At 44.5% G+C, this 18,879-nt stretch overlaps 1 protein-coding gene across 1 annotated transcript in view; it reads right to left on the reverse strand.

The window, feature by feature from the left end:
* Positions 1-18,879, reverse strand: part of SMC4 (structural maintenance of chromosomes 4) — a 451,201-nt gene that overhangs the window by 389,559 nt on the left and 42,763 nt on the right. The window contains exons 6-7 of the mRNA XM_069213253.1: positions 14,860-15,024; positions 4,890-5,017 (exon numbers count right to left, since the gene is read on the reverse strand). Of these exons, the coding sequence (XP_069069354.1) occupies positions 4,890-5,017; positions 14,860-15,024 (293 nt within the window). The remainder of the gene's footprint in view (positions 1-4,889; positions 5,018-14,859; positions 15,025-18,879) is intronic.

Raw genomic sequence — 18,879 nt, forward strand, 5'->3', positions numbered from 1 at the left:
TTTGCATGTCACATTAGGATTTCCATAATCACTGTTTTCAGAGTAGAAAGTTTATATAACCAAGAGGGTGGATTTATAATTGTGTATGTAAGCGTTTTTAATCGCTTTGAGCAGTACGAAATTTTAGTGGAATTACATATTCTGAAACTAAACGGGTTGGTAGGTAGATTTTAACAGGATTGACTATTAGACTGTTTAAGAATACAATAAAAGGCTATCTGAATCAAAGTAGAGAAGATAGTACTTGAACTTAGAATGCAACTCAAATAACTGGATAATTTTATCACAATTGTTTTGTAATGCTTCAGGGTTTTTGTGCTCGCAGTCTCTAGGCCCACTGACAAAAGTGAGGTACCATTTTTTTATCAGCTAACTAGGGGTAACACTGAGCGGCAGGAAATTTCCAGCTTCCCTCAGATTCCAGAACATTCTGTCACAGAAACAGAGCAAGCATTGGGAAAGGCAATACGTCTTGCCTATACAATGTGTTTTGCCAAGATGTACACCAGTATGGCCTACTGTTCAAAATGGTTAAAAGCTAGTGGCGTGGCGAAGGCAAGGAAAGTATCGTAGAATGGATTTGTTGCAGGCCTCCAAAAAATCTACTCGCACTCTCCCTATGGCGAGTCATTTTATCAAGTCGAGCTATTTTTAGGTCCAACTTGGCCCTACTAGCGAGTTGACAATTCTCTTCCATCCGGAAGTAAAGGAGCAATAAAGATACCTTTAAATCTTGTTCTTGTCACATTTGCTCTGTGTTCAGAGGCAGAGGCCAAGTCAGTTTGTCTTTTTTCCTTCTGACTGCAGAGTTCCAGTATTTTGTACGGTGAACTGTCTGATCTGCTGTACAAATTGTGAAAAGAAAGGCTGTATATGGAGAGTGTCACGTTTTTCCTAACACACATTGTAAGGAAATGCCTCCTTGGCATGGTTGCCCCCTGACTTTTTGCCTTTGCTGATGCTATGTTTACAATTGAAAGTGTGCTGAGGCCTGCTAACCAGGCCCCAGCACCAGTGTTCTTTCCCTAACCTGTACTTTTGTATCCACAATTGGCAGACCCTGGCATCCAGATAAGTCCCTTGTAACTGGTACTTCTAGTACCAAGGGCCCTGATGCCAAGGAAGGTCTCTAAGGGCTGCAGCATGTCTTATGCCACCCTGGAGACCTCTCACTCAGCACAGACACACTGCTTGCCAGCTTGTGTGTGCTAGTGAGAACAAAACGAGTAAGTCGACATGGCACTCCCCTCAGGGTGCCATGCCAGCCTCTCACTGCCTATGCAAGTATAGGTCAGTCACCCCTCTAGCAGGCCTTACAGCCCTAAGGCAGGGTGCACTATACCATAGGTGAGGGTACCAGTGCATGAGCATGGTACCCCTACAGTGTCTAAACAAAACCTTAGACATTGTAAGTGCAGGGTAGCCATAAGAGTATATGGTCTGGGAGTTTGTCAAACACGAACTCCACAGCACCATAATGGCTACACTGAAAACTGGGAAGTTTGGTATCAAACTTCTCAGCACAATAAATGCACACTGATGCCAGTGTACATTTTATTGCAAAATACACCCCAGAGGGCACCTTAGAGGTGCCCCCTGAAACTTAACCGACTGTCTGTGTAGGCTGACTAGTTCCAGCAGCCTGCCACACTAGAGACATGTTGCTGGCCCCATGGGGAGAGTGCCTTTGTCACTCTGAGGCCAGTAACAAAGCCTGCACTGGGTGGAGATGCTAACACCTCCCCCAGGCAGGAGCTGTGACACCTGGCGGTGAGCCTCAAAGGCTCACCACTTTGTCACAGCCCAGCAGGGCACTCCAGGTTAGTGGAGTTGCCCGCCCCCTCCGGCCACGGCCCCCACTTTTGTCGGCAAGGCTGGAGGGAACAAAGAAAGCAACAAGGAGGAGTCACTGGCCAGTCAGGACAGCCCCTAAGGTGTCCTGAGCTGAAGTGACTAACTTTTAGAAATCCTCCATCTTGCAGATGGAGGATTCCCCCAATAGGGTTAGGATTGTGACCCCCTCCCCTTGGGAGGAGGCACAAAGAGGGTGTACCCACCCTCAGGGCTAGTAGCCATTGGCTACTAACCCCCCAGACCTAAACACGCCCTTAAATTTAGTATTTAAGGGCTACCCTGAACCCTAGAAAATTAGATTCCTGCAACAACAAGAAGAAGGACTGCCTAGCTGAAAACCCCTGCAGAGGAAGACCAGAAGACAACAACTGCCTTGGCTCCAGAAACTCACCGGCCTGTCTCCTGCCTTCCAAAGAACTCTGCTCCAGCGACGCCTTGCAAAGGGACCAGCGACCTCTGAATCCTCTGAGGACTGCCCTGCTTCGACGACGACAAGAAACTCCCGAGGACAGCGGACCTGCTCCAAAAAGACTGCAACTTTGTTTCAAGAAGCAGCTTTAAAGAACCCTGCAACTCCCCGCAAGAAGCGTGAGACTTGCAACACTGCACCCAGCGACCCCGACTCGGCTGGTGGAGAACCAACACCTCAGGGAGGACCCCCGGACTACTCTACGACTGTGAGTACCAAAACCTGTCCCCCCTGAGCCCCCACAGCGCCGCCTGCAGAGGGAATCCCGAGGCTTCCCCTGACCGCGACTCTCTGAAACCTAAGTCCCGACGCCTGGAAAAGACCCTGCACCCGCAGCCCCCAGGACCTGAAGGACCGGACTTTCACTGCAGAAGTGACCCCCAGGAGTCCCTCTCCCTTGCCCAAGTGGAGGTTTCCCCGAGGAAGCCCCCCCTTGCCTGCCTGCAGCGCTGAAGAGATCCCTTGATCTCTCATTGACTTCCATTGCGAACCCGACGCTTGTTCTAACACTGCACCCGGCCGCCCCCACGCTGCTGAGGGTGAAATTTCTGTGTGGGCTTGTGTCCCCCCCGGTGCCCTACAAAACCCCCCTGGTCTGCCCTCCGAAGACGCGGGTACTTACCTGCTGGCAGACTGGAACCGGGGCACCTCCTTCTCTCCATTGAAGCCTATGCGTTTTGGGCACCACTTTGAACTCTGCACCTGACCGGCCCTGAGCTGCTGGTGTGGTAACTTTGGGGTTGCTCTGAACCCCCAACGGTGGGCTACCTTGGACCAAGAACTGAACCCTGTAAGTGTCTTACTTACCTGGTAAAACTAACAAAAACTTACCTCCCCCAGGAACTGTGAAAATTGCACTAAGTGTCCACTTTTAAAATAGCCATTTGTGAATAACTTGAAAAGTATACATGCAATTGAAATGATTCAAAGTTCCTAATGTACTTACCTGCAATACCTTTCAAACAAGATATTACATGTTAAATTTGAACCTGTGGTTCTTAAAATAAACTAAGAAAAGATATTTTCCTATAACCAAACCTATTGGTTGGATTTGTCTCTGAGTGTGTGTACCTCATTTATTGTCTATGTGTATGTACAACAAATGCTTAACACTACTCCTTGGATAAGCCTACTGCTCGACCACACTACCACAAAATAGAGCATTAGTATTATCTCTTTTTACCACTATTTTACCTCTAAGGGGAACCCTTGGACTCTGTGCATGCTATTCCTTACTTTGAAATAGCACATTCAGAGCCAACTTCCTACACACATTTAAAAAACTCTGTCCCCTATACGAACATTTCAAAACATGTTTCGTCCAGGGGTTACCCCTTTGACTTTGGCAGGGCTGAAATTTGCCTAAAACAAGCTTTGTGACCACATTAGAACAGTCTGTGATTGCTAGAGAAATGGTGAACCCTTAACCGTATCGAAAAATGGTGGATGGATAGCTATGAATATGATAGCTAATTAAAGTTGTAGAACACAACACTCGCCATAGTGACAAAATCCCCGTGAAAGTAACATCTAAAGTAGTTGCAAGCTGTGTAGTTCCCAAGAGAAGTCACCTGGTGCACAATCAAGTCATAAAACAAAACTTTTTAAGAAACAGATGAAGAAAGGGGGTCCTTTTGGATAATAGTCAAAAGGCGAAAGACCATTGTAATCTCTAAACAACAACACTAGGGTATCCGGTAGTAATTAAGAAAGAGGTATGAAGCCTCATGAACCATGTGATCTGCCCAAAGTTTGCATGCCAACTAGCATGTGGGTAAGAAGCAATAACTTGTGACCCAGAATATCAGATTACCTGTGTATACAATGCTGTCAAAAATCAAATGAGCTTAGGTTCTGTGTAAAATAGGTCTTCTGTCAAGTAACTGGAAACATAATCCATATCAAGGTAGCCCGTTGTAATTATCCGCTCCCATCTGCTAGATAATATATATGTATACTAGGCTAAAAAAATAGTAGTGCAGCACTGAGTCGTATAGAATTCAAGAATAAAAAGCTAATAGTTAAAGCCAAAACGCTCAGAAATGTCAATGTTTAGCATAACTATATTGCTAGAAACAAGTAAGTATAAGGGCAGAAAAAGAAAAAAGAGGGGGGGGGGGGGGGGGAATGCAGAAACCCGGCTATGTGTGTAGTATCATGGTCTAATATTTGGATCCTGATTTAAGACTGTTTTGCTTTCTTTTTTCTCCAAGGACAGTTTAAGCAACACTGATAGATATTATTACTGCTCATCATACTCATGATGATTTGACGAGTGCCTCTTATTTTCTTTTGGTAATCTGGTTGGCTCACCATCCAGTTGGGTGTCAGGGATGTGGTCCTGTAAGAGGGCACCGTGCGAACACTTATCCTATCACTTATCAGTAACACGTAGCCACATTCATTTTTTAAGCATGGTATGATTAAGCGATTTGTTGGAGACTCAAACCTAGTTTCCCAGTTCCAATGTGAGCAGTTCTAACTGTAAACAAAATCTTCTCCACAATATATCACAAGAGAAGTAAGTCTACTTACTATCCAAATATTTAGCAGAGTCAACACTTACGTATAATACTGACAAATGTGATTCTTCTTCTTAAAAATGTCATTTTCCAAAGTGAGAAATTCAATAGCTTTATTTTTTTCTCCTTCCAACGCATCCTTTTCTTTTTCCACCATTTTAACCCTATTTAACTAAAGAAAACAAGATAAAGAACTCTGTTAACACATGGAAATGTAAAAAAACTAAAACTGAAGTTCACTCAACTTTTCAATATACACTTAAATTACAAGATATTTACAGATACAGTTAGGGTGAATGCAGATACATCCATTGGGTTACTTATTTATAATCTTAAGCATGTCATTCCTTAACCCTAGCATCAGCACTAACCTTTATTAAGACAATGCTCAACCGTACACAAACAAGCCTCAAAGGTAACAGGTGATCAAGGTTTATCTGATTTGCACCATATCATCTTGTCTACATCAGCCATCCCACAGAGGTCCTTGGGATTTTTTGCTTATGTGGTATATGGTACTTTCGGTGTCCACTTAAAGTTACATATTTTAGCTCTTAAAGCACCAATATACACAACCAGGGAATCTAAAGAACATCTCAAGAGCATCCCACCCCCTGTCAAACCCTCCAGCACGGCAGACCACAATCTTGCACTTCGCTCCCCAAGTCCTAGAAATATGGTAAACAGAATTGACAGGGGTACAATTTGGTGTTTGCAAAGTGAACATTTTCTCAAGCACAACATAAGTACATTGTGGTCAGAAGCATGAGACAGCTAGCCACAGAAGGTGAATTGTGTGGGCAAAGCTCTGTTTAGCTACATGCAAGACACAATGTTTAAAGATAGTTCTGCCATTAAGGTAAAGAGTGGAGTGAGAATGATTGTGCTGAGAAGCTATCTGACGAATAGTGGTGGAACTGAGCGTTTGGTGACCATTGTTGATCCTTATGTTTGATGGTGGTGTGTTAGATTTGAACGCTGATCAGATTATTGAAATAAGAAACAAGTAAGATTTGCTCCTGCCAAATTGAGGAATTATGTGAAGCGAGAGGCAGTTTAGTTGAACTGTTAGACCTATCAAACTAAATTTTGATTTTTTTTCCCCCATAGGTTACCATTGTCTTGTGTGCTGTTCTTATGGTGTGTATATCATGTTACGGAAGAGGTGTCGTGCTGTGTTTGCAAGCTTAGTCTGTTCTTTGTTGCATCAGGAGGCATTTTTTTTGTTTTTGTTTTTTTTAAAGTTTTAAATGGTTGCAATTGTTCCAAGCAGCAAGAGCAGTTGTACTTGGCATTGTGTCACTGTTGATTTTTGGGTGTGGCCCTAATAAAGAGATTATCCGTACTCCGTTTGCTACCTGCATTTTTAGCAATTACAAGTCCTGAGCTTGAGCTCAATGGTAAAGGGGCAATATGTAACTTCACTGACTGACTCTGCTCAATGCGCCATGTTTTGCTCCCGCATTTTTCTAATATAATTCTTCATTGAATTGTCATTTTAAGGAGACATAACGCTTAAAAAAAATAAAAAATAAAAATAAAACGTTTACCCTGGTTCTAAACAGGGCTTTTTGGAATTTCACTACAATTTCATCCACATATTTGCTATTTCATACACTCAAAACTTACTCAGGCTCAAGTAATATAACGTTCTGTAATGCATAAAGTACTGTATTAGGAGGAATAATGGCTTCCAGTTTTCTCAGACTGAACTTGATCTAAGCTAGCACTGCAGATTTGACAGCATTACGTCAATTTCTATCAGTTACAAGGAGGGCATGGTTAGGCACCACATTTTTCTGAATAGTTAGACTTAGAAATTTCCACAAAAGTGTGATTGAAAAGGTGCAGCAACCTAACGAACAAGTTAATCAACTTTAACAACGCTTTCTTCTGGTGTATTAACAGGTGGCACTGTGCGACTCAGATCGGTTCCATTTTGGTTAGGATGTTGGGCCTAGATATACGCGACACCTCCACACGCTGACATCAGTCTCTTTCTGATCATTGTCCATGCAGTCAGACGCATAACTATGAAAATTAGATTGCAGATATTTATATCTGCCATTTTATTAGTGGATAATATGAGTCCATTGCAAAGGAGAGGACGGAGGGATGGTGAGGAATCTGCAGTTAGATAAATCTCTACCAAAAAAGGTGTTTTGCCAAGTACTTGTTCTTCTGATAAAGACTGTACCCACAGATTTCTCAACTTGTGAATAGATACCAAAGCAGGGCACCTCCCTGGTCGCGAGTCTGTGGAATATCTCCGACCAAGAAACTGTGCCGGTCAGATCAGGCATCTACGCAGTAGTGAAAGTGTGAACCGACACCTACACTGCATCCCAGCAAAGTGGGTGCCAGTACAGTGTTAGCAGCCTTCGCTCTAGTGGAGTAAGCGCACAAACCATTGGGGTTGGGGGGAGGGGTTCCCTGGCCAGTCCATAACAGATCTTGAAGCATAATGCAATCCATCTAGAGATGGTCCACTTTGCCTTTCTTAGCCCCAGAGAAACTGACAAAATGTTTTTCAACCTGTCAGTCTCTTGTTCGGTCTACATAAAAGTAAACAACCTCTTAGGGTCAAGGCCGTTCTTCCTTGGAGCGATGTGCAATGCAGTGCAAAGAATGAAGGTCAGCTTGGTTAAGCATTTCCGTTTGGCCCGTGAAGAAATATGTATATGGTGGAACAACTGACAAAGCATGGAGTTCACTCACTCGCAGGCCAAGGTTATGGTAATGAGAAGAGCAGTCTTGATAGCTAGGAGAAAAAGAGGACATCTGTGCATGGGTTCAAAAGGAATGCACGTCAGGTAAGTGAATACTAAAGTAAGGTCAGACTGCAGCATCGCAGTGTTCACTGGAACATCTGGAGGAGCCCTTTCAAGAACCGTATCACAACAGGCGACTTGGAACGAGACGGTTGATTAGGTAAACGTAGAAAGGCTAGAAATGCTGAAAGGTAACTTTAAACTTGCCACAGCAAAGCCCTGCTGCACTAGGGACAATCAAAACAGGAGAGCACCCGTGAACTGCATTCCGGAGTTACATGCCTCAGGAGCAGCACCAAGCAACACATTTCTGCCAGTGTGCTTCATAAACAGATAACAAGGATGGATGCTTGGCTCTGAAGATGACATTAAACCCTTCATATCGGAAGATTTAAAGCCCACCGCTGTCACAACTCAATGTCCACACCTGGAGTAAGCCATGCAGGCTCAGGTGCCAGACTCCGCCCTGCTGCTGGGACAGATCATTGGATGAATGCTCATGACCATAAGTTCCAGGTACCACACACTTTTCATCCAGTCTGGAGCTTGTGGTACCATGTGGGCCAGGCTCTCTTGATCTTCAGTATGCTAGGCAGGAGAGAGCTGGGTGGCAAAGGAGTTCAGACTCCCAATGCTGGATAAAGGATTTGGAGAGAGAACTGCCTTGGAAACTCCAAGATGCAAAAGTGTGAACACTGTGTTCCCTGCGGTGGCAAATAGATCGCGCCTGGGTTCTTACCATTGCTTGAAGATGCCCTGTGCCGTCACAAGTTTAACTGCCTTTCATTATTAGCTAGGCAATGGCAGCCAAGTTAATCAGTCCTAGAGTTTAAAGATTCTGTCAAGTGCTTAGCTGTCAGGGAGATGCTGAAGCAAGGACTCCTGGCACAGAACCAGAAACCACACACTGCAGTTTGTTGCAATACCACGTAGCAGTTATGTTGTCCACAAAAATATACACCCATTCCACCTTGAAGGATGGTAGGGAGGGAAGGCATATTCAGCGCCAAGCACATCACTCGGAACTCCACCAAGCTGATGTGGAGGAGCCTTTTCAGTGAAGACCAAAGTCCTCCAATATCTACCTCTCCCCGACAGCATTCCAAAACCCAAACCAATGCATTCAACACAACAATCAGCTCTGAGTGGGGTAGGAAGAGTTTTGCTGCTGGTCCCGTTGCGGTTGTGCAGCAACCACTGACTATTTTCCAGAGTCTCCTTCAGGACCTGGATGGAATCTGATAGGCTTCCCTGGTGCTGAGCCCACTGAGACTTCAGAGCCCGCATATGCTACCCGTCACGGGCCGCAACCAGGATACATAAGGGCAACAGCCTCTCTCATAGAGTGGGGATGGAGGGGCTCTCTTATGCCCCCCCTCACCACACCACCACCCTGCCTCGCTGGCATGCCTGGCTTTGGTTAATACCCCGCAATACACTGTGTCATTGTCTCTACGAACATACCTACTCACACTCCTGTACTTCACTCAAAAGTTTTTGCTTGCTGCCACCATCTTTGTAACCTGCCCACTTCTTTCCCCAGTTTCTATTTTTCCCCCGGTTAACAACATTGACTGTTCTAGACTGGTGAATTCCGCCTGTACACTATGTTTACTATATACCTTTTATTGAAATCTGTATGAACCACTGTATGTTTTTGATGCATCTATGTCTAGGGCATGATTCTTTATTAAATTATGGACAAACCTTGTTGCAATATTTAAAAAATATATATATATATATATATATATATATATATATATATATATATATATATATATATATATATATAATATTCACTGAGGAAATAAAAAAACAAGGTTACAGAGATGTTAAAGTTTGGCTCAGATTTTAAACGTACAAAACCATAGAAATTCACCTGTTAGTTATTCAAGTAACTATAACTTGTACCCATAGGTAATGATAACTTGCACCCTCACAATGCAGTGCTAATTACTCCACAAATTACGGCACTCATGACATCTTCAATATTATCGATGTAATATATGCAATAACATTTTTGACGAAAAAAACGCATGGTGGGGGCACAAGTTATCGTTCAACTACAACAGGTGAATTTCTATGGTTTTGTATGTTTAAATTTGAGTCAACTATAACGTCCCTCTAACTTTTTATAATATACACACACATACATATACACATACACACACACACACGTTTCGCGACATCAGCGGATTTACACCGGGGGCTGCGCTGAGCCCCGCGGGTGGAACCTGTTAAGAAAAAAATAAAATAATTCAAGGCACTTGAAGACCATTTTTACTTATCTACCACAAGTTTATAATACCCATGGAGATCAGGGAACCTCTACCCTAACCCCATCTACAGTCAGCCAGGATTTCAGCCCCGGGACAGTTTTCCGATTAAATGAAATGGTTGCCACAACATTCCTGTGAGGCTGCGGCCAGCCAATCGTGGCATGTGAATCTGTGGATTGATCCGCAAAAATCCGGAGAATCCACGGTCCTAAATATCTATGTTTTTTTCGGTTTAAAAGACAAACTACTAAACAGATTTACATCAAACCAAAAAAGCGTTCTCTGCGGAACAGAATCTAGCTTTGTGCTAAATTTGGTGTAATTTCGTTCAGCAATTCAGGCTATAGGCGTGTCTAAATAGACAGAATGGAGAAAAGGTGTTTTAGCCATTCCCCCCTCCACTTTATTTCGGCCCACCCTTCACCCTGAAACTTTTAAGACAGCAGCCAAACTGACCAAAGAATAAGTTTTGAAAATGTCGTGAAGATTCGTATAAAGCTCCATCTATGGAAAAAATGGTCCTAGCTATAACTACCTAGTGGCGACCACCACTACGATATATAGATGTAGATATATATAATCTAATACAATAAAAAAAGTTTTTAAATCCTGAAATGCTCAGGTGAAAGAGAGCCACTGTGAAGGAGACAGGTGTAACTTTAGCACGTTGGCTGCAAGCTCAACAAGATAAACAGATCAGCCGTCATCTGGAAGTGGCCTACGAATGTTTGAGGCAAGACTGGTATTCCTAACCTCCACAGATGGGCTGCGACCACCACCATGACATTGATGAACACCAGAGATAAACTGGTAAGGCCTAAGTAGAACAGAGAACTGCTCCATGCTTGTGGCTTACCTGGAGCCACAGGTAATAACTTTGGGACTCCAGGACGGTAAATGGGAAAGTATACATCCTGTAAGTCCAGCGCTACCATCCAGTGTCCTTGATCCAGGGCAGACAACACTTGGGCCAGGGGGAGCTTCCAGAGTATGAAGTTCAGGGGGCAAATATCTAAGATCCTGCAAAGGAGTAACAACTAGCCCCAATCGGTCGGATGTGATGCTCCGCCACCCAGGAGTTAAAAGGTGACTCAGGGTACCACCGAGCAACTGTGTGCCACCAAGGTCAATATGAAGCATTTTGCTACAGTGATGGGAGTTGGGGTTTGGGTAGCCCATTGTCTCTGGAGGCTGCCTACTCCCCGGCATCACCCTTGAAAAGACTGGCACGTCTTTTGCTGCTGAGCCAGGTATTGGTGCTGCCTCTGCTGATGTCACCTACCAAAGCCTTAAAAGAGGCGCTATTAGGGCGAACTGCTGAGCCAGCTCAGCTACACCCAGAGAGCTAGCAGTGGCCTTGCTCTCTCTAAATCTTTCCAACGGTAAGTCAGCCTTTGCTTCAAATAATTTCAAGCCCTCAAAAGGGCACATTCGTTAGGGCTTGTTGCACATCAGAAGAAAATTCCATGGAGCAAAACTAGGTGAGGTGCCGAAGCAAGACACTGGTTCCCACTGCTCCTCCCAGACAGTCAGCTGTGTCCTGTAGGAAGCTGGCACTTTATACAGTGCACTATAATGAAGTGCACTGTGCAGAGAGTCCAGTGGATCCCCAATTGGTATTTAGAGGCAAAAGTAGATAGGACTAATGCTGTGTTTGTGGTAGTGTGGGCAAGTAATTAAGCTTTTCAGAGCTTAGTGCTAAGCATTTGTTGTCCTCACACAGGCAATAAATGAGGCACACTCAATGAATAAATCCGAGACCAATTTAGAAAAGTAACAGTTTTTTATATGTTTCAAACCCAAGAACTTTGTAATCATCCAAGTAGATTTTTAAGCATAAATATTTGGAAGTTTCAAAAATAGACAATGACATTTTCAGAGTTCTCTCAATGTAATCCTATGAAGGAAAAACAATGTTCAGCAAACATAGGGTTAACAACGACTTACATAGCCAATCTCAGGGGGTTAATGTATATACTGGGCACTGATCAGAACCACACCAACAGGTCACTCCAGGCAGGTGGGTGCAGTAAGTTGTAGGGTGCCAAATAGCTTCCTATGGGAGTTTGATCCTTGTGAAAACATGCTGCAGGCTCTGGCTAGTAAGCCAGTCGGGGACAACAAACAGGTAGGTAGTAGACTTTGGGTGCTCCTGGACATAGGTGCACTTTTGTTCCTCTTATCCTTTGCTATTGGTGCATGTTTTTAAATAAATCCATCAATTCGTCCATTGAGGGTTTATTATTCTGAGACATTTGATACCAAACATTCCAGGATTTAGAGAAGCCATCATGTAGCTGGGGTCCTCCTAATGACCAGTGTCCAGCACATGCATTTAAAATGGCTTCCCTCCGCACTTACTAGATCTCAGAATCGACAGACATAGTAGGGACATATCTGTTCATGCATATATGTCCTCACATGTGCATAGATGCACCATGACTTAGGAGTGACCTACACCAAACACATGCATGGATAGGGGACCTGGCACACAGGGGTGTGTGACAGGTCGTATTTTCAATTTACCTTGCCCTAACACATGCAGTCTGCAATGGCCGCACAGTGTGGGTTAGGTGAGGGATCCCAGAGGGTGGCACAATTGATGCTGCAGCCCTCAAGACCTTCCTTAGAACCCCACGTCCTTGGTACCAGGGGTACCATTTACTAGGGACTTAGAGTGATAGTTAAAGAGTTGTCCAATGGTGGAAAACAAATGTAGTTTTGGGGAGAGACATCTGGCACTGGGGACCGGATTAGCAGGGACCCAGTGCACTAGCAGTCAAAGCCACATCAGAAACCAGGCAAAAAGTGGGGGCCAACCATCTCAAAAAGGGTGCTTTCATGCATGTCCCGACCAGAGCAGATTGCGTATTTTTCCATATCATGACATCTAAGGTCTGAGCTATTTATCTTCACTTCTTGAGTAAGTAGGGTAAGGTCAAGGACCACTGTACCTCCCACCCCAAAATCACTAAGGCAACGGAGGAGTCTTTAATGGTCACAGCCTGGTGTGGGGATAAAAGTCCAGTTTCTGGTGAGGTGTCCAAATAACTGGCACCCTAGAGCACTTCAAAAAGGTGACAATCCCCCCCAAAAAATCACCTCTATGCTCACTGTAGTCACAGTTTTGGTAAGTTTCTGGATTAGATTGAGCATAATGTAGAGGGTAGGGTTATCGGGGTGGAGCCCGCTTCCAATAAAATGATCGATTCTGTTTCGTTTCAACATGCGTGGAGGCTCGGGTCGGTGGTGTTGGTCATAGTACTTTGGAGGATGTCCAACATTGTGTCGAGGCTAGAGTTTGTGGTGCTGTGCATCAGGGAGGAGTTGCCCCCTGTCAGAGATCAAGTGGCACAGTCAGCAACTGGGACAATTCCACCAACGGGGTACCGATTAGCAGCAACCTTGGATTCTTGGGGCCCGAAAGTGCACCAGTGGGATACCACAGATTTTCTCCTCAGCCTCTTTCAAGTGACTGGGGCTGTCCGCTTTAGCAGTCTGCTCAAAGGGAAGGCTGAGCAGGAACATTGCTGGAGTCCATTAAGCGGAACTGCTCAGTAGCCCAAGTTACCTGGGGCATACAGCAATTCAAATGGTGCAGGATGATGGGGAGCCATGATTCGACATCTTATGCTTGTGGGATTTTCTCCACTTACCTGAAATCTGCAACTTCCAACATTCACGCGAGTAGCCATGTGAACAAAAGTGTGTCCATGACACTGACTAGTACTACTACTTCTTTCAGTGACCGCTAACTTGACTTTGCAATCCATTTGCACGCAGAGTACAAGTTAGTCATGCGATATGCACCAGCACAAAAGGCAGAAGTTGTGAGAGTCTGTCAGACATTTGTCAGGGACAGTCACAGCATGGCTTAAACCCTGTTGTTATAAGGCCAATATGTACACACTGTATGCTAAGAGGAAAAATAGTTTTGCCTGTTGGTAAAAGTCTGTCAAAAGAGAGCACTGATAGCTCAGGATCCATGCTGTAGAGAGGGAAAGGAAGGAAAGGCATAGAGCATAAGTGGCACATGTAGGGGCCTGACATTCTATCAGGACTAGAACTTACCAGATATGGAGCAGCACAATGCCACCTGCCTATGTGTGAAGGAATTTTGGTAAAGGTTCCAGATGCAGACTAGCACCTGGATAAATTCACAAAATGTGGAATCTGTGGTGATTGGTCTCCATCAGAAAAAAATAATTCTCGTTTGGCACTGATCTCATGCCAATATTACATAAAGTTATTAAAAAAGCATCTATAAAAGTAAAAAACTGGAACTGTATTCTCTTTACTCAAAATTGTTACCCTGTGTGGAATGTTAAAAGGTTCAAATAGGGTGCTTAAGTTAAGATGGGATATTGATACAATGACCAAGTAAAGACTCGTATGTAGATATAATTGGCAAGCCATTAATCTAAGAAAAGTTTAGGCTCAAAAACCAAATCCATCTTGGATAAGTGAGAAGGAATTAAAAAACAATTATTTCAACGGTAGCCAGCGGCACATTACAAAAAACAATTGGCAAGGAGATCCATTGTCAAATTTATACCAAGTGTTTAAGATCCTGCTGTTATGCATGCCTCTATTCTTTCAGTGCAGTGTGATTTGGGATAGAATCAAATGCAGAGAACAAAGGTACTTGGTTTTAAGACACATTAGCAGGTGTTTGAGCTCCAGACATTTAGCCTACCAAAGGACAGAATGCCATAAGTACTTTCTGATGGTAGAAATTGAAGTGCGAAAAGTATACTCATCCATCAGCATGATAGCTTTGCAAGGGACTTTGGGTTATACTACTGTTGTCATTGGAGACTACAAGATGAAAAGTGGAATAAGATTGAGATTGAAAAAGTGGCAGTGAGAGAGGGTACTACTGCTTAATATCAAAATAAAACACGACAGTGAGCACAATTTTAGTAGCCATTTCAAGATCATTCAAGTGATAAAAACAACCTCACCTTTTCTCCTCTTTGTTCATTCAAAAGCTCCACTCTGCGACACAACACCTGAATGGGATTTTTCAGTCTTTCTGATCCAATTATATCTTCTAAATACTCCAGCATGCCTTCATCATGTTCAGTCTGACCTTTAGGTTTCATCATCGCGATTTGTTCAACCTCACCCTGCAAGAATGGAACCAACAGAAATATTCAAATAATGAGATTTTTAAAATCATTTTGAATCTGGCAAATGCATTTTTTTTTTTTTTTTTTACTGCACAATGAAAAGTCGTCCCATTAAGTGTTCCTCGATTATACTGGCAGAAAAACAAAACAAGACTTTAGCAAAAGCCATAAAGCTATGAGTTTGATATTTCTATCGGAGAGATGATTATCATAACTCCTGATTCTTAGGAATTCAACTGTGACAAAAGGAGAATAAGTTGAGCCAAGTTCAGTTGTGCTGGGAGCTCACACACTCTTGGTTCCAACATTCCTATTAGAACTGTGAATCTGCCCATAGAAGGCAATCAAACCCCTCTACAAACAGGTTTGAGAAACCGCTACATAAATTAAGTCACTGATTATTACTTTCGGATTCCCATTTCTCCCCCCCCCCCCCCCCCCCCCCCCCCCAACTTCTTTTGATGACAAGGCGTTTTAGTATTCCTAATGCCTAAAGTGATTATGGCAGTAGGCTGACTGGTCAATAACTTCCACTGACTTCTTTCTAGAACTTCAAACCAATGGTCATGTAAGAGGAGTAATCCACAAATAATTGTTTATGCCAAATTGTTGGATGAAGACGTCCTCAGGGCAGTGGACTTTGCAGACCCTGGGCACTATTCGAATCCCAGTCCCAAAATAGTTTGGGAAATGCAACTTTCCTAAGAACAGTCCGGGAGGCTTATTTACTACTTTAACTGCTGTCTTGAAATATTTTGTGGGAAGTTAAAAATTCCCAAAGAAAGGGTTAAAAATTGGACCTTTTGCATGTACCAAAGTGTTGTCTTTTGGGCACCACTTAAGGCCAACAAAAGAGAAATACCATTACCACTTGGGAGACATACAGTCGGGTGACCTGAATGGAAACTTCCAAGGTAGTACATTTACTGCGAGATCATGAACCATTAACAGTCAACGCCCCTAAATCACTTCATACATCTGCTTAAGGATTTTGCAACTTGTCTTATTTTTAATGAGTCCTGGACCCAAGATTATTTTAACAATCCGGACTGAGGGACCGTGCCTGATGAGACCTTAGCTGTTCTTCTCACCACTTGCTGCTCAGAAGTCAGAATATGTTACTGGGCTCCAAGAGGAGTTTGGGATCCTTAACTCCTACGTTGAGACACTGTGATGGTAGTTGTTAAGGTATGGTCCAGCCGAAGGCCCCCAGGCTCCTGCACCAGAAATCCATAATGGCTATGGTGACTGCCTCCCCTGCACCGGTGGACGCGGTTTACACCAAGGAACTACAAGCCATCCACAACTCAAACTACCATGGAAGCCACAATTTGGGGTGATTCAAGTAGAGACATGTCTGCTACAAGCATACCACAGCATGCTCACAGAAAGGGTGGACAAGGCAGAATCCTTCCAGATTACAATGCAACCTTCTCTGGTGGCCATGCAGGATCAACTGAAGTCATTGCAGGCAGAGCTGCAGGACCTCCAAGTGCAGGTGGAGAACGCTGAGGGGCACTCACGGCCCAACAGGATCTGCTTCCTGGGTTTCCCTGAGTAGTCAGAGGGACCCAATACTTCCTTCAAGACTGTCTGATAACTACGTTCCTGGCTGCCCGGATCCTGAAATGGCGATGTACAATTGCGTCTAAGCCAAGGGTGTGGGAGTTACTGTTCTATCACAGTTTTTCAGGTTTATGTTCCAGCGAGGTGGAGCAGCAATGAGGTGGAAAAATGGAAGGCAGAGCGTCAGAGCTGGTGGGAGATGCGCAAGGGTACCACACAGGTTCCAAGTCCTGGGTTCTCCTTAATAATAATGGCTACAACGTATAATGTACTGACCTGGAATATCAGAGGCATGGCTACCTCGGTGAGACAAGGTGTACGTGTACCTTAGATGCAGCTACATACATATTTCATGCATCCAGGAGACACCTCACACATGCAACTTGAGCAGGTACCAGGGCACTGGAGGGGCTTGTATTTGGAACCAGGTATCGAGCTTATGCTAGGGGAGTTCTTATCTGGATTGCCTGGGGGTGCCATTTGTACAAAGCATCGTGCTGGTAGAAAGCTGCACGAAATGTTCTGCAAGAAGGTGCACTAAATGGTCAACCATTCAATGGTATGCCTGTATGCGCCTAAAAAGCTACAATGTGAATTCTTCCACACTGTCCCCATCCATGCTCATGGATTACCAGACTCCAGGAATTTGGGGTGGGGACTAACTGTATACACTGCACAGACGTGGATTGCTCAGAATCCACCCTACCTAGGACACAGGGAATCCATGCGACAAGGCACTTTAGATAGAGGCAGCACAACTACACAACATCTGCAGGATAGATCACCCAGGGGAGGCAGAATACTCATACTTTTGTCCTGGGCACAAAGTACACACCAGACTAGATAACATTTTCTATAACTGAGTTCTGGCCTACGCTGGTTGGTTCCCAATACCTGGGCTGCACCATATCAAAAACCGTAGCCCTTTTAAGCTCATGCTTGGGAAGGTGTGGGGGTGGATAGGGGCGGTCGGAGTGGTGGTGTGTTCAGGCACCAATACCAACATGGAGACAGAAGCTCTTCTTGACGTAGTCTACAAATACACTACTAGTACACATATGCTTCACTAAGTTGAAGAGAATGAGGGATCCATGGGTCCAAGGGAATAGAATGGGATGCCATGAAGATAGTCATGCAACTCCGCAGAGTATCGGACTAAAAAACACAACTAAGGGAGTCCGTTAGATGCAATAACACTGGTTGAGGCACACGCATGCTTGACAGAACTCCACAGACCGCTCAGAGACAAGACATGGAGACTCCGTAACATTGAGTATAAGGCCTCCCTGGCTTTCCAAGGATGCACACTGGAGTGTCTGCTACGGTCACATTCTTTCTTTGGAGAATTAAGGAGAGTGATGTCTGACTTAATATCGGGAGAAGTGTCCAGTCAAACGCTCCAGCAGTCACTTGTGGTGAGTTTGGGGGCACGTACCCTGAACTCCATTTCGTGGTGGCACAGCTACAGTGGCCCATGCGGTGGCTTGCTGGCGATGCAATTGTGGAAAGCATAGCATTCAAGGATGAACTTTGGGGCACCAAAGTTGGACTGGCTGCTGACACCTGGTGGCCCAGCCAGGGGACTGGACAGACTGGCACGAGTAGCCTAACACTGTTGGAATACACATATTCAGCCTCGGCGTAGACAGGTACCGTACGCACCACCACAGGTACCACTGTTGAGCATACCAGGGATGAAACCCCTGCTGGCGGCGCACGACCCAGCCGCGTGGCAGGAATAAACCAAATTGGTGGCTTCTATGAAGAGGGCCCCCTGCAATCCGTTCAAGACCTGCAAAACATAAGAGCTAAGAGCCGGTCCTTTTCTAACTCAGTGTGTTTGCTAGTAGTGAGAGATACTTGACAGTGGGACAGGAAGAGCCACAACTACACTGTTGGCTACAGTGCATACTAACATGGAATAGATCAAAGGGCAGTCACGATGCTATAAGCAGCGCTGCAGGCCTCAGACAAAGACCACACACTGCGCAGTAAGCCCCAGTGGGAGGAGTGACTGGGGGTGGCACTGACAGATAAACAGTGGGGGATGGCACTGGAGCAGGTTAAGCGCGTTTTTGCTTAACACCCGAATGAAGTTCACGCAGTTCAGTTATCTCAACAGAATGTCCTTACACAAACACTGTTCTACAAGATGCTCAAAAGCGTAGCCCCGTTGTGCTCACGTTGCAGGCACCAGGATTCTACGTTTCTATTCATGGCGTTGGACTGCCGAATACTAGCACAGGTTTGGGTGTTGGTGATAAGCATATTTCAGAAGTGACCGAT

The sequence above is a fragment of the Pleurodeles waltl genome, chromosome 11, assembly GCF_031143425.1.
Source record: "Pleurodeles waltl isolate 20211129_DDA chromosome 11, aPleWal1.hap1.20221129, whole genome shotgun sequence".
Classification (NCBI taxonomy): domain Eukaryota; kingdom Metazoa; phylum Chordata; class Amphibia; order Caudata; family Salamandridae; genus Pleurodeles; species Pleurodeles waltl.